General features: G+C 45.9%; 1 protein-coding gene across 4 annotated transcripts in view; it reads left to right on the top strand.

Annotated features, from left to right (window-relative positions):
* Positions 1-12,819, top strand: part of MIGA2 (mitoguardin 2) — a 114,873-nt gene that overhangs the window by 63,861 nt on the left and 38,193 nt on the right. For all 4 annotated transcript variants that reach the window (XM_069237041.1, XM_069237043.1, XM_069237044.1 and 1 more), the window contains exons 12-13: positions 30-128; positions 466-600. In XM_069237041.1, the coding sequence (XP_069093142.1) occupies positions 30-128; positions 466-600 (234 nt within the window). The remainder of the gene's footprint in view (positions 1-29; positions 129-465; positions 601-12,819) is intronic.

Raw genomic sequence — 12,819 nt, forward strand, 5'->3', positions numbered from 1 at the left:
TGTTGTGATCATCTTCATTTTCTTTCAAGAACCCCAAGGGATTCCTGGAGAGTTACGATGAGCTGCTGCGATATTCCTCAAAGGAAGAGACTTGGTCGACCACCCAGCAGGAGCTGCACGGACGTGGGGTGTGTAGAAGTTGGGTTTGACTTTTGTCAGCATCGCCTCAAGGGAAATAGCTTGATACTTGCAGTTACTAAATTAGCGCATTGGCTTGCTCCCTCCGTACTCTCCTTGATATGTACTACTTGCTTAATATGCATCAGAACCTGAAAGGCAGATGTGATTCTTCCTTACTAATCATGCTGCTTTTTCCATTTTTGGATAGGGGGGGTCACTTGTCTTGCACAGGCCACCCCACCTGTGTATGTATTTTGTGTACAGAACGCTTTGTCTGTATCATGTTAGGGATGTAGATCTTTACCCAGGCACAGCTTTTTCCTGATGGAAGTTATTCTCCCTTAGGTGGTCTGCATGAGCTTCTTTGACATCGCCCTTGATTTCATCCTCATGGACGCCTTTGAAGATCTGGAGAGCCCACCCTCCTCTGTGCTGGCTGTTTTGCGCAATCGATGGCTGTCAGACAGCTTCAAGGAGACAGTGAGTGAGGGGGGTGGGATACACCTGCAGAACTTTATGCTAGGAGACAAAGGAAAGGTGGAGAGGCTCAAGTGTGGGCATTTAGAAAGTGTATATTTACTGTTCCCTAGATCCTAAATAGTAGGCCTTGGTGCCCAGAATGACATGAGATGAAACAGAAAGTACAATTTTACCCTGGAGCAAAGGGCTCTGGGATTGTTTCTATTGAGTTATATTTAAGAAGATCACAAGGTAGAGTAACACATTTTTATGATGCAGTGCTTTAGAACTATATATCAATGTTAAAAGATGTATTTACTATCAGCATTTTATTTGTACTTGAATTTTCATGAATTGATTTTTGCTAGTTACGGTAATTCTTCAAGACTCTGCTCACATCTAGTTACTGACATTTTGAAAAGTTACTCAAGTTTCACATCTTTCTCTTGTTGACGTCTCCTCTGGTTATGAAAGACCAGAGATTTTCATCTTAGTCATGTGTGTGTCCTTTATGATCTAGAGTACAATATATATGAGATCTCTAATGGCTTCATTATTTTGAACCAAGGTGTGATTGTTCATTCATTAGAAGAATAATGAAATGTAGTATGTTGACCCTTAACTTTATAGTTTCTCTGATGGGTGTCAGTAACACCAAAGTAGCAAATGCGCATGTCATTGAGCAGCGCTTAGTCTAATTTGTCAGTATTGCATTGTTAATAAATATATGTGCTTTAAAATATTCCATTGGCTGTTTGGGAACCCAAAGTGCATTTATCATAACAGTATTTAAATATTTAATTTAACAAAAGGTTTTGTAATTGTAAGAAATGGGTTCTTTGGTTTGTAATTGTAAGAAATGGGTTCTTTGGTTTGCAGTCAGGTTACCCCCTGTCCAAACAATGACCCTCACTCTAGTCAGGGTGAAGGAGAATCGCCCTTGGTTAACCCCCACTCACCCCATTGGTAGCTTGGCACGAACAGGCAGGCTTAATTTCAGAATCAATGTTTAAAGTATTTGTACCAACACACAGTAACTCAGTGAAAACACTACAAAATGACACAACGCAGGTTTAGATAAATAGGTAATATTTATCTAAACAAAACAAGACCAAAACGACAAAAATCCAACATACACAAGTCACAATATGAATTTTCAAACAATAAGAGTCTTAATCCTTAAAAAACAGTGAGAATGCTATTGTTACACAAAGTACCAGGTTAACATCAAAAATAAAGCCGCACCGGCGAGTGTGCATTAGAAAAAGTCAGCAATGCGTTGATTCCTTACTCGCAGGTGAGGCCGTGCATCATTTCCTTCTCCGGTTGGCGATGCGTCTTTTTTTCTCCCACAAGAGCGATGCGTGAATTTCCAGACGGGACAACCCTGGTCCGTGCAGAGTCAGGTTGACTTTGACGCCCAGGGACGATACATGAAAAATACGGTCGCACGGTATCAAACCGCGCTGCGTAGGATTTTCGTTGTTATCAGCCTCAGTTAGTGGGTGTTGCGTGTTGTTTCTCCAGTCATGTTGCGTCGATCATCAAGCCACGAGGCAGTGGAGCATTTATTTCAGCTGCGAAGCTGGCGGCGCGTCATTTATCAGCCCCGTCACGAAAGGTGCGTCAAATGTCCCCGCAAGGCGGTCTGTGCGTGGATTTTCAGTCCTTGTCTGCCAACTTCACCTTCCAAGGGCCCAGGAACTGGATAGGGCACTACTTGGCAGGAGTCTTAGCAGAGAGTCCAGGTGCTGGCAGGGGAAGTCTTTGATGGCCCTGAGACTTCAACAACAGGAGGCAAGCTCAGTTCAAGCCCTTGGAGATTCTTCTCAAGCAGGAATGCGCAACAAAGTCCAGTCTTTGTCCCTTTTCACAGGCAGAAGAAGCAACTACAGGATAGCCCAACATAGCACAGTCACAGGCAGGGGCAGCACTTCTCAGCAGAGGTTCCTCTTGATTCCAGAAGTGATCTAATTTTCAGGGGTTTTGGGTGCTCTTCTTATACCTCTTTCTGCCTTTGAAGTAGGCCTGCTTCAAAGAGAAGTCTCTGTTGTTTTCAAGATCCTTCCTTGTCTAGGCTAGACCCCAGACACACACACCAGGGGGTTGGAGACTGCATTGTGTGAGGGCAGGCACAGGTGTAAGTGATCCTCCTCCCTTCAGCCCAGATGGCCCATCAGGATATGCAGGCTACACCCCAGCTTCCTTTGTGTCACTGTCTAGAGTAGAGGTGCAAACAGCCCAACTTTCAAACTAATCCAGACAAGGAATCCACAAACAGAGTCACAGAATGGTTTAAGCAAAAAAAATACCTACTTTCTAAAAGTGGGCTTTTCAAACACACAATCTAAAAACAAACTTCACTAAAAGATGTATTTATAAATTGAGTTCAGAGACCCTAAACTCCATATTTCTATCTGCTCCCAAAGGGAATCTGCACTTTAATAATATTCAAAGGCAGCCCCCATGTTAATCTATGAGAGAGATAGGCCTTGCAACAGTGAACAACGAATTTGGCAGTATTTCACTTTCAGGACATATAAAACACAAATGTCGTACTTTAAACCTATAGTGCACCCTCCCCATAGGGCTACCTAGGGCCTACCTTAGGGGTGGCTTACATATAAGAAAAGGGAAGGTTTAGGCCTGGCAAGTGGGTACACTTGCCAAGTCAAATTGGCAGTTTAAAACTGTACACACAGACATTGCAGAGGCAGGTCTGAGCCATGTTTACAGGGCTACTAGTGTGGGTGACACAACCAGTGCTGCAGGCCCACTAGTAGCATTTGATATACAGGCCCTGTCAGCTCTATTGCACCTTACTAGGGACTTACTAGTAAATCAAATATGCCAATCAATGATACACCAATCAATATAATTTACACAGAGAGCATATGCACTTTAGCACTGGTTAGCAGTGGTAAAGTGCCCAGAGTCCTAAAGCCAACAAAAACAGATCCGAAAACATTGGAGGAAAGAGGCAAAAAGATTGGGGATGACCCGTTAAAGAGGGCCAAGTCCAACAGTAACCCATCCTCTTCACTGTGTATCCACAATTCAGCCAGTGAGGTGGCATGGTTAAATTGCTCCTGGTGGCTGTCAACTTCAGATTTTTTTTTAATTCTTGTCCTGTTTTAGTGTGTTTTACAACTTCTAACAAATCACTATTTTTTGTAAGGTTCTTCTTTCCTGCAGTACTCAGCTGCCCGGTCCAGCTTCTGCGTACTTTCTTAAAGGACTTATCTGAAGGGAATGAGTCCTTTGTAAAAAAAAAAAAAAAAAAGAAATTCTTGTTCTCCAACCCTATAGCTTTCTTATTTTCACATGCTTGAATCAGCCTCCATCTTTAGGCTCGGAATCTCCATTAACTTCATATACCAAACAGCAGTAAACTAGTAAACGGTGTTAAAATGGCCATAGGCTTCAATATAGTGTTTAACAGCACATTCACTTCAATTGAAACAACCCAATTTCAGCCACTGAGGTGGAAGTGCAGAGCTCTCCTACTCCCTATAAAGGCCGCAATAGCTCAGATTTCTACCACATGCGTGGGGAAGTCACCAAGAAGAGCTTACCATGTTTGACCTTAAAACAATTACTTCTCAACCTTTACTTCATTCTCCCTGGACTTCCGCAGGCCTCATCTTCAGTTTTTATAAAATTGTAAGTTGTTTTTAGGGAATGCCTGGGCTCCACACCTCATCACTGGCCCAGGGGCGGCAGGAAACAGTCACTATCTGTCACTGTGACTGAAAAGGAGAGAAGTCTCTTGAAGTCCTGCTTTGGCTTTGACCAGATGAAGACTTACCCTGAGGAGCCTCATGACCACTGTGTCGACTGTCTTTATCCTCTGCACAAAGAACCTCGTGTCATCTGCAAAGCATTTACTTCAAAACCTCTAGAAGACAGGCAGAGGAGGTTGGCACTTTGTCTGGTGGAACTCCCCACTTCCAAAGTAGACTCCACTCTCCCACCCACCGCAGGGGGGATATTACATGAAAAGTGAAGTGTTCCACCAGCCAATTCCACGAAAGCAGCGCAAAAAAGAAACCTATAACTTACTGTGTTGGAATTTACTAAAGAAGCACCTGCAGACAATAAAAGAAGGACAAATATCAGCCACCGCTTGAAGACCTGTCAGTCTTACAAGTCTTACTGTTTATGATGAAGCTTTCCTCATTGTCGACTAAGAAGATTCCACTGTTCAGTCACCTCTCCTGTGACATCCACTGGTACTGCTCCGGGTAAGACACTGTTGGCAACACTGTTGCCAGAGACTCTACTACCTTCACCTTCAGTGGCACTGACCATTTCAGTTTCGATGACAACCACCTTGTCATCAGTGTCCTGGATCACCAATGGTGAAAACTTTGATGACGATAGTCCCTTTTACATTGGCTTTTGCACATTCCCTTTTGAATGTTTCAGCCCATCCACCTTCTCTCATTTTGATTTCAGAATTCGAGGCTGGCGTGAGTGATCACAAACAAGCCTCAGGTACATCATACAGCCTTGCGCGTTGGTTGTGCGCTACATGCCCAATTTTGAGGAGTCTTATGAGGCGGAAGAGGGATACCAGGAGGGTGAATACCACCCTCATATTTTTGCAGTGGAAAATCCTCTAGACATTACAAACACTATGACTTATGTTGCTAATATAAAAAGCCACAAATGATGCAAGTGCCTGTTGCACTCAAGACTACTCTGCAACAAATGATGGACGCTTTTCAAAAACGACTTACTCAGCACCCGCCTGCCCGTTCATCAACCAGTCCACTACCTGGATCACCAGCGCCACAACTTCCTTCACGCATACAGCCACCTCCTCCCACACCTCCTTCATCTAAACCAATGTCTGGATGTCCAGAAGATATCCCCCCTATCCTCTCCACTGCACTCTCCCAATTCCACCAACACTAGGGACATGGGCGAGGAAAATGCCTCGGATTCCGACAATTTCTTTGATGTAGAGGAGGAAGGCAAAGTCCTGGAAGATGAAGAAGGCTATAGAGTACAACAAGAAGAGGAGTGGAAGGACTATATTTTGTCAAAGGAACATACCAAGACACCTACACAGCCACAGTCTCCAGCAGATGACAGAACCCGTTTCCATACATTATTGGAGTGGGCAGCTAAAATGTTCAATCTCCCCACGACATTAATGGAGAAACAGTACTTTCTTTATGACTTTAAAGAACAGACGCTGAAAACAACAAAGTCAATCACAGTTCTGGACTTTGTGGGGTCTAAGGTCCCCAAGTTGATGCAAGCAGTGGTGCCCCACCTGGAGAAAAAGTGTAGGGCCCATCAGTCTGCCTCAGGATCCCAACTTGGATTCTGTTATTGTGTAAGCTGCTCAACAATGCTGTAAAAATCCTTTCATTCTGTCCTTGGCAGCACTTGACAGAGACTGTCCGAGAATAGACAACCTGTGCCACAGGATCAGTTCTATGGTAGCAGCCTCCATAAAAGCTGCCATCCCTTTGGCCACCCTTGCCAGTTATGACTGCCAAATGTGGCATGACATACCTGAAGACAGAAGAGAGGAGGCCAGGGCTATATAGTGAAGGAAGGAGGAAGGGCATCAGCTGCCATTACTGACATGGCTGGCAGGGCCTGCAGTGCTGCATCAACAGGAAATGGATCGGCTCTATGGCTTTCTGCCCATAGGTTGAAGCAAAGATCTTAGAAATGCCTTTTGGTGGGCAGACCTTATTTGGTACGCATGTTTACAGTGCCTAACAGAACATCAAGACCAGTACAAATAGACCACAGTCCCTAGGAACCTTGCAACATCCTGCTCGACTCATTTTTGTAGCTCCATGTTCTCCCAGGTGTGAAGAGGTGTTTTCACAAAATGCAGACGTCAAGGAAGACCTTTTTACCCCTCCAAACAAGGGAGCACAACCAAGGATATTCTTCCTTCAGAGGTCAGGGACAAAGCTACAGCAGTACATTGGAGTAAACAGAAGGGAACATCCCAGCAATGGTCTCAGGATGACCGAAAAATAACTTGACACTTGAGGCTGTCCCCACCCCACCTACCATCCAGACTTCATCCAGCCAAGGAAGAATTTCCAATTTTCCACCCGCTTGGAAATCCATAGCTACAGATGACTGGGTGCTTCCATTGTGTAACTGGGCACCTGCTAGAATTTGTGCTGAAACTACTTTGTCACCCAGCCAGAATAGAACACCATTTGCTCCTATGGGAGCTACAACAGGAAAATATTCTCTAATTGAAAGGAGCAATAGAAGCTGTACCAAAGTCCCAAGGGAATCTGGAATTTTACTCCAGGTTTTTCTGGATCAAGAACAAATCTGGTCAATGGGGGCAAATACTGAACACCAAGTACTTGAACAAATCCCCTAAGAAGCAATCTTTTCAACTGATTACTCTTCCTTCAAGAAGTCCCCCTAATGCTCCAGAAAGGGGGATATCTTACCTCCCTGGACCTTCAGGATGCATACTTCCATATCCCTGTACACTAGAATTACAGGCAATACCTCTGCTTTTCAGTGGAAAGGCAGCATTATCAGTTGGAGGCGCTCCCCTTTGGACTCAAGTCTGCACCTTGTATCTTTACAAAGCGCCCTAGTCCAAGTGGCTGCCTCCCTGAGACTTCGGGATCACCAAGCATACCTATACTCTGGCTGGCTTGTCAAAGCTCCATCAACATACGAGGCAAAGCCCTCTGTACTTGCAAATAGAGAACAAATTTAAGATTAAATCTGTAACATGGAAAACAGTGCCTTGTTGGTAACTAATTTCAGCAGGCGAGCTGGAAAGTCCAAGGACACTCAGTGACAAACCTTTTGTTCAGTTAAAAAAATAAAGCAATCTTAGGAAGTAGCCCAGATTATTCTGAAGATGGCATTGTAATTTGGTCTAAATCAACCAATAGTCTTACCAGCATTCTTCCAAAGCCTCATTTCTCTGGCCAAATGCTCATTGCGTTAACTGAATGTCAAGATGTTTGCAGCACTCTTTGGATAGAACCAGAGACTTGAAAATCTGGTCAGCCGTTCATATTCTTTGATCAGGTGAAAAAGGGCCTGCATTAGCCTGTTGGTCAATGAAGTAGGCCAAGGCTCAGTCTAGCAGGGCTTCCACCCGTTCACCCAGAGAAATGCCGGCCGTGGCGGCACTCTTTGCCAGGCTACTTCTTGTAACTGTCTTTTGGTTGACATTGTGAGAGACGTTTCATGCAGCACTACTGCCTGAATTTGAAACCAAGGAATGAAAGTGAGTGGGGCAGGAATTGCTTCAGTCGATCTCATTGCACCTACCCTGTTTCTTCACTGCTTTGTAATCGTATTACAAGAAAGCACTCTGTGACCTATCCAGTGGTAGAGGAGAAGCAGGCTACCTTTAGCTGCAGTTCTCCAGTAGTTATATATGTGATGTATTCATGAGCAACTCGCACATTCTCCACCCTGCCCAGCCCAACCCACTTCTTTTGTATCTGTCTTAAGTCAGGGTTTTTCCTTCTCACTGGCTGGGCTGTCAACGGAAACAAGTTTGACAGGCTGCATAACTGGCTGCGGGAAGTGAAAGTTTTTAGTGTTCGATTAACAATGCTAGGGCGTCTCAGGCGCATTACATGGACTACAACAGCTATAGGTATATAGGCATGATTGCGCGCTGGAGAATTCTGGTTAGAATAATTTACTTTTTAAATTCATAAGTGTAAGGAAATGCCTCCTTGGCATGGTTGCCCCCTGACTTTTTGCCTTTGCTGATGCTATGTTTACAATTGAAAGTGTGCTGAGGCCTGCTAACCAGGCCCCAGCACCAGTGTTCTTTCCCTAACCTGTACTTTTGTATCCACAATTGGCAGACCCTGGCATCCAGATAAGTCCCTTGTAACTGGTACTCCTAGTACCAAGGGCCCTGATGCCAAGGAAGGTCTCTAAGGGCTGCAGCATGTCTTATGCCACCCTGGAGACCTCTCACTCAGCACAGACACACTGCTTGCCAGCTTGTGTGGGCTAGTGAGGACAAAACGAGTAAGTCGACATGGCACTCCCCTCAGGGTGCCATGCCAGCCTCTCACTGCCTATGCAGTATAGGTAAGCCACCCCTCTAGCAGGCCTTACAGCCCTAAGGCAGGGTGCACTATACCATAGGTGAGGGTACCAGTGCATGAGCATGATACCCCTACAGTGTCTAAACAAAACCTTAGACATTGTAAGTGCAGGGTAGCCATAAGAGTATATGGTCTGGGAGTCTGTCAAACACGAACTCCACAGCACCATAATGGCTACACTGAAAACTGGGAAGTTTGGTATCAAACTTCTCAGCACAATAAATGCACACTGATGCCAGTGTACATTTTATTGCAAAATACACCCCAGAGGGCACCTTAGAGGTGCCCCCTGAAACTTAACCGACTGTCTGTGTAGGCTGACTAGTTCCAGCAGCCTGCCACACTAGAGACATGTTGCTGGCCCCATGGGGAGAGTGCCTTTGTCACTCTGAGGCCAGTAACAAAGCCTGCACTGGGTGGAGATGCTAACACCTCCCCCAGGCAGGAGCTGTAACACCTGGCGGTGAGCCTCAAAGGCTCACCCCTTTGTCACAGCCCAGCAGGGCACTCCAGCTTAGTGGAGTTGCCCGCCCCCTCCGGCCACGGCCCCCACTTTTGGCGGCAAGGCTGGAGGGAACAAAGAAAGCAACAAGGAGGAGTCACTGGCCAGTCAGGACAGCCCCTAAGGTGTCCTGAGCTGAAGTGACTCTAACTTTTAGAAATCCTCCATCTTGCAGATGGAGGATTCCCCCAATAGGGTTAGGATTGTGACCCCCTCCCCTTGGGAGGAGGCACAAAGAGGGTGTACCCACCCTCAGGGCTAGTAGCCATTGGCTACTAACCCCCCAGACCTAAACACGCCCTTAAATTTAGTATTTAAGGGCTACCCTGAACCCTAGAAAATTAGATTCCTGCAACTACAAGAAGAAGGACTGCCTAGCTGAAAACCCCTGCAGAGGAAGACCAGAAGACAACTGCCTTGGCTCCAGAAACTCACCGGCCTGTCTCCTGCCTTCCAAAGATCCTGCTCCAGGGACGCCTTCCAAAGGGACCAGCGACCTCGACATCCTCTGAGGACTGCCCCTGCTTCAAAAAGACAAGAAACTCCCGAGGACAGCGGACCTGCTCCAAGGAAAGCGGCAACTTTGTTTCCAGCAGCTTTAAAGAACCCTGCAAGCTCCCCGCAAGAAGCGTGAGACTTGCAACACTGCACCCGGCGACCCCGACTCGGCTGGTGGAGATCCAACACCTCAGGAGGGACCCCAGGACTACTCTGATACTGTGAGTACCAAAACCTGTCCCCCCTGAGCCCCCACAGCGCCGCCTGCAGAGGGAATCCCGAGGCTTCCCCTGACCGCGACTCTTTGAATCCAAAGTCCCGACGCCTGGGAGAGACCCTGCACCCGCAGCCCCCAGGACCTGAAGGACCGGACTTTCTCTGGAGAAGTGACCCCCAGGAGTCCCTCTCCCTTGCCCAAGTGGAGGTTTCCCCGAGGAACCCCCCCCTTGCCTGCCTGCAGCGCTGAAGAGATCCCGAGATCTCCCATAGACTAACACTACAAACCCGACGCTTGTTTCTACACTGCACCCGGCCGCCCCCGCGCTGCTGAGGGTGAAATTTCTGTGTGGGCTTGTGTCCCCCCCGGCGCCCTACAAAACCCCCCTGGTCTGCCCTCCGAAGACGCGGGTACTTACCTGCAAGCAGACCGGAACCGGGGCACCCCCTTCTCTCCATTCTAGCCTATGTGTTTTGGGCACCACTTTGAACTCTGCACCTGACCGGCCCTGAGCTGCTGGTGTGGTGACTTTGGGGTTGCTCTGAATCCCCAACGGTGGGCTACCTTGGACCAAGAACTAAGCCCTGTAAGTGTCTTACTTACCTGGTTAACCTAACAAATACTTACCTCCCCTAGGAACTGTGAAAATTGCACTAAGTGTCTACTTTTAAAACAGCTATTTGTGAATAACTTGAAAAGTATACATGCAATTTTGATGATTTGAAGTTCCTAAAGTACTTACCTGCAATACCTTTCGAATGAGATATTACATGTAGAATTTGAACCTGTGGTTCCTAAAATAAACTAAGAAAAGATATTTTTCTATATAAAAACCTATTGGCTGGATTTGTCTCTGAGTGTGTGTACCTCATTTATTGTCTATGTGTATGTACAACAAATGCTTAACACTACTCCTTGGATAAGCCTACTGCTCGACCACACTACCACAAAATAGAGCATTAGTATTATCTATTTTTACCACTATTTTACCTCTAAGGGGAACCCTTGGACTCTGTGCATGCTATTCCTTACTTTGAAATAGCACATACAGAGCCAACTTCCTACATTGGTGGATCAGCGGTGGGGTACAAGACTTTGCATTTGCTGGACTACTCAGCCAATACCTGATCACACGACAAATTCCAAAATTGTCATTAGAAATTCATTTTTGCAATTTGAAAATTTTCTAAATTCTTAAAAGTCCTGCTAGGGCCTTGTGTGTTAAGTCCCTGTTTAGCATTGTCTTTTTAGAGTTTAAAAGTTTGTTAAAAGTTTGAATTAGATTCTAGAAACAGTTTTAGATTCTTAAAAAAGTATTCCAACTCTTAGCAGAATAATGTCTGATACAGAGATGCAGGTGGTGGAACTCGACACCACACCTTACCTCCATCTTAAGATGAGGGAGCTAAGGTCTCTCTGTAATATAAAGAAAATAACCATTGGCTCCAGACCTACCAAAATTCAGCTCCAGGAGCTGTTGGCAGAGTTTGAAAAAGCCAACCCCTCTGATGATGACATCACAGAGGAAGAAATTAGTGACTTGGAGGCCAATGTCCCTCCTCCAGTCCTAAATAGGGAGAACAGGACCCCTCAAGTCCTGTCTCCAAATGTGTTAGTCAGAAATAGTGAGTCCCTCACAGGAGGGTCCCACATTTCTGAAATCACTGAGGATGCTCTCAGTGAAGATGACCTCCTGTTAGCCAGGATGGCCAAAAGATTGGCTTTAGAGAGACAGCTCCTAGCCATAGAAAGGGAAAGACAAGAAATGGGCCTAGGACCCATCAATGGTGTGGCAGCAATATAAATAGGGTCAGAGATTCTCCTGACATGTTAAAAATCCCCAAAGGGATTGTGACAAAATATGAAGATGGTGATGACATCACCAAATGGTTCACAGCTTTTGAGAGGGCTTGTGTAACCAGAAAAGTGAACAGATCTCACTGGGGTGCTCTCCTTTGGGAAATGTTCACTGGAAAGTGTAGGGATAGACTCCTCACACTCTCTGGAAAAGATGCAGAATCTTATGACCTCATGAAGGGTACCCTGATTGAGGGCTTTGGATTCTCCACTGAGGAGTACAGGATTAGGTTCAGGGGGGCTCAAAAATCCTCGAGCCAGACCTGGGTTGACTTTGTTGACTACTCAGTGAAAACACTAGATGGTTGGATTCAAGGCAGTGGTGTAAGTAATTATGATGGGCTGTACAATTTATTTGTGAAAGAACACCTATTGAGTAATTGTTTCAATGATAAACTGCATCAGCATCTGGTAGACCTAGGACCAATTTCTCCCCAAGAATTGGGAAAGAAGGCGGACCATTGGGTCAAGACAAGGGTGTCCAAGACTTCAACAGGGGGTGACCAAAAGAAAGGGGTCACAAAGACTCCCCAGGGGAAGGGTGATGAGACAACCAAAACTAAAAATAGTAAAGAGTCTTCTACAGGCCCCCAAAAACCTGCACAGGAGGGTGGGCCCAGAGCCTCTTCACAAAACAATGGGTACAAGGGTAAAAACTTTGATCCCAAAAAGGCCTGGTGTCATAGCTGTAAACAGCATGGACACCAAACTGGAGACAAGGCCTGTCCCAAGAAAGGTTCCACTCCAAACTCCCATCCAGGTAACACTGGTATGGCTAGTCTCCAAGTGGGATCAACAGTGTGCCCAGAGCAAATCAGGGTCCACACTGAAGCTACTCTAGTTTCTGAGGGTGGGGTGGATTTAGCCACACTAGCTGTCTGGCCGCCTAACATGCAAAAATACAGACAGCAACTCTTAATTAATGGGACTAGAATAGAGGGCCTGAGGGATACAGGTGCCAGTGTCACCATGGTGACAGAGAAACTGTTTTCCCCTGGCCAATACCTGACTGGAAAAACTTACACAGTCACCAACGCTGACAATCAGAGAAAAGTACATCCCATGGCAATGGTTAC

Source organism: Pleurodeles waltl, chromosome 6 (genome assembly GCF_031143425.1).
Source record: "Pleurodeles waltl isolate 20211129_DDA chromosome 6, aPleWal1.hap1.20221129, whole genome shotgun sequence".
Lineage (NCBI taxonomy): Eukaryota > Metazoa > Chordata > Amphibia > Caudata > Salamandridae > Pleurodeles > Pleurodeles waltl.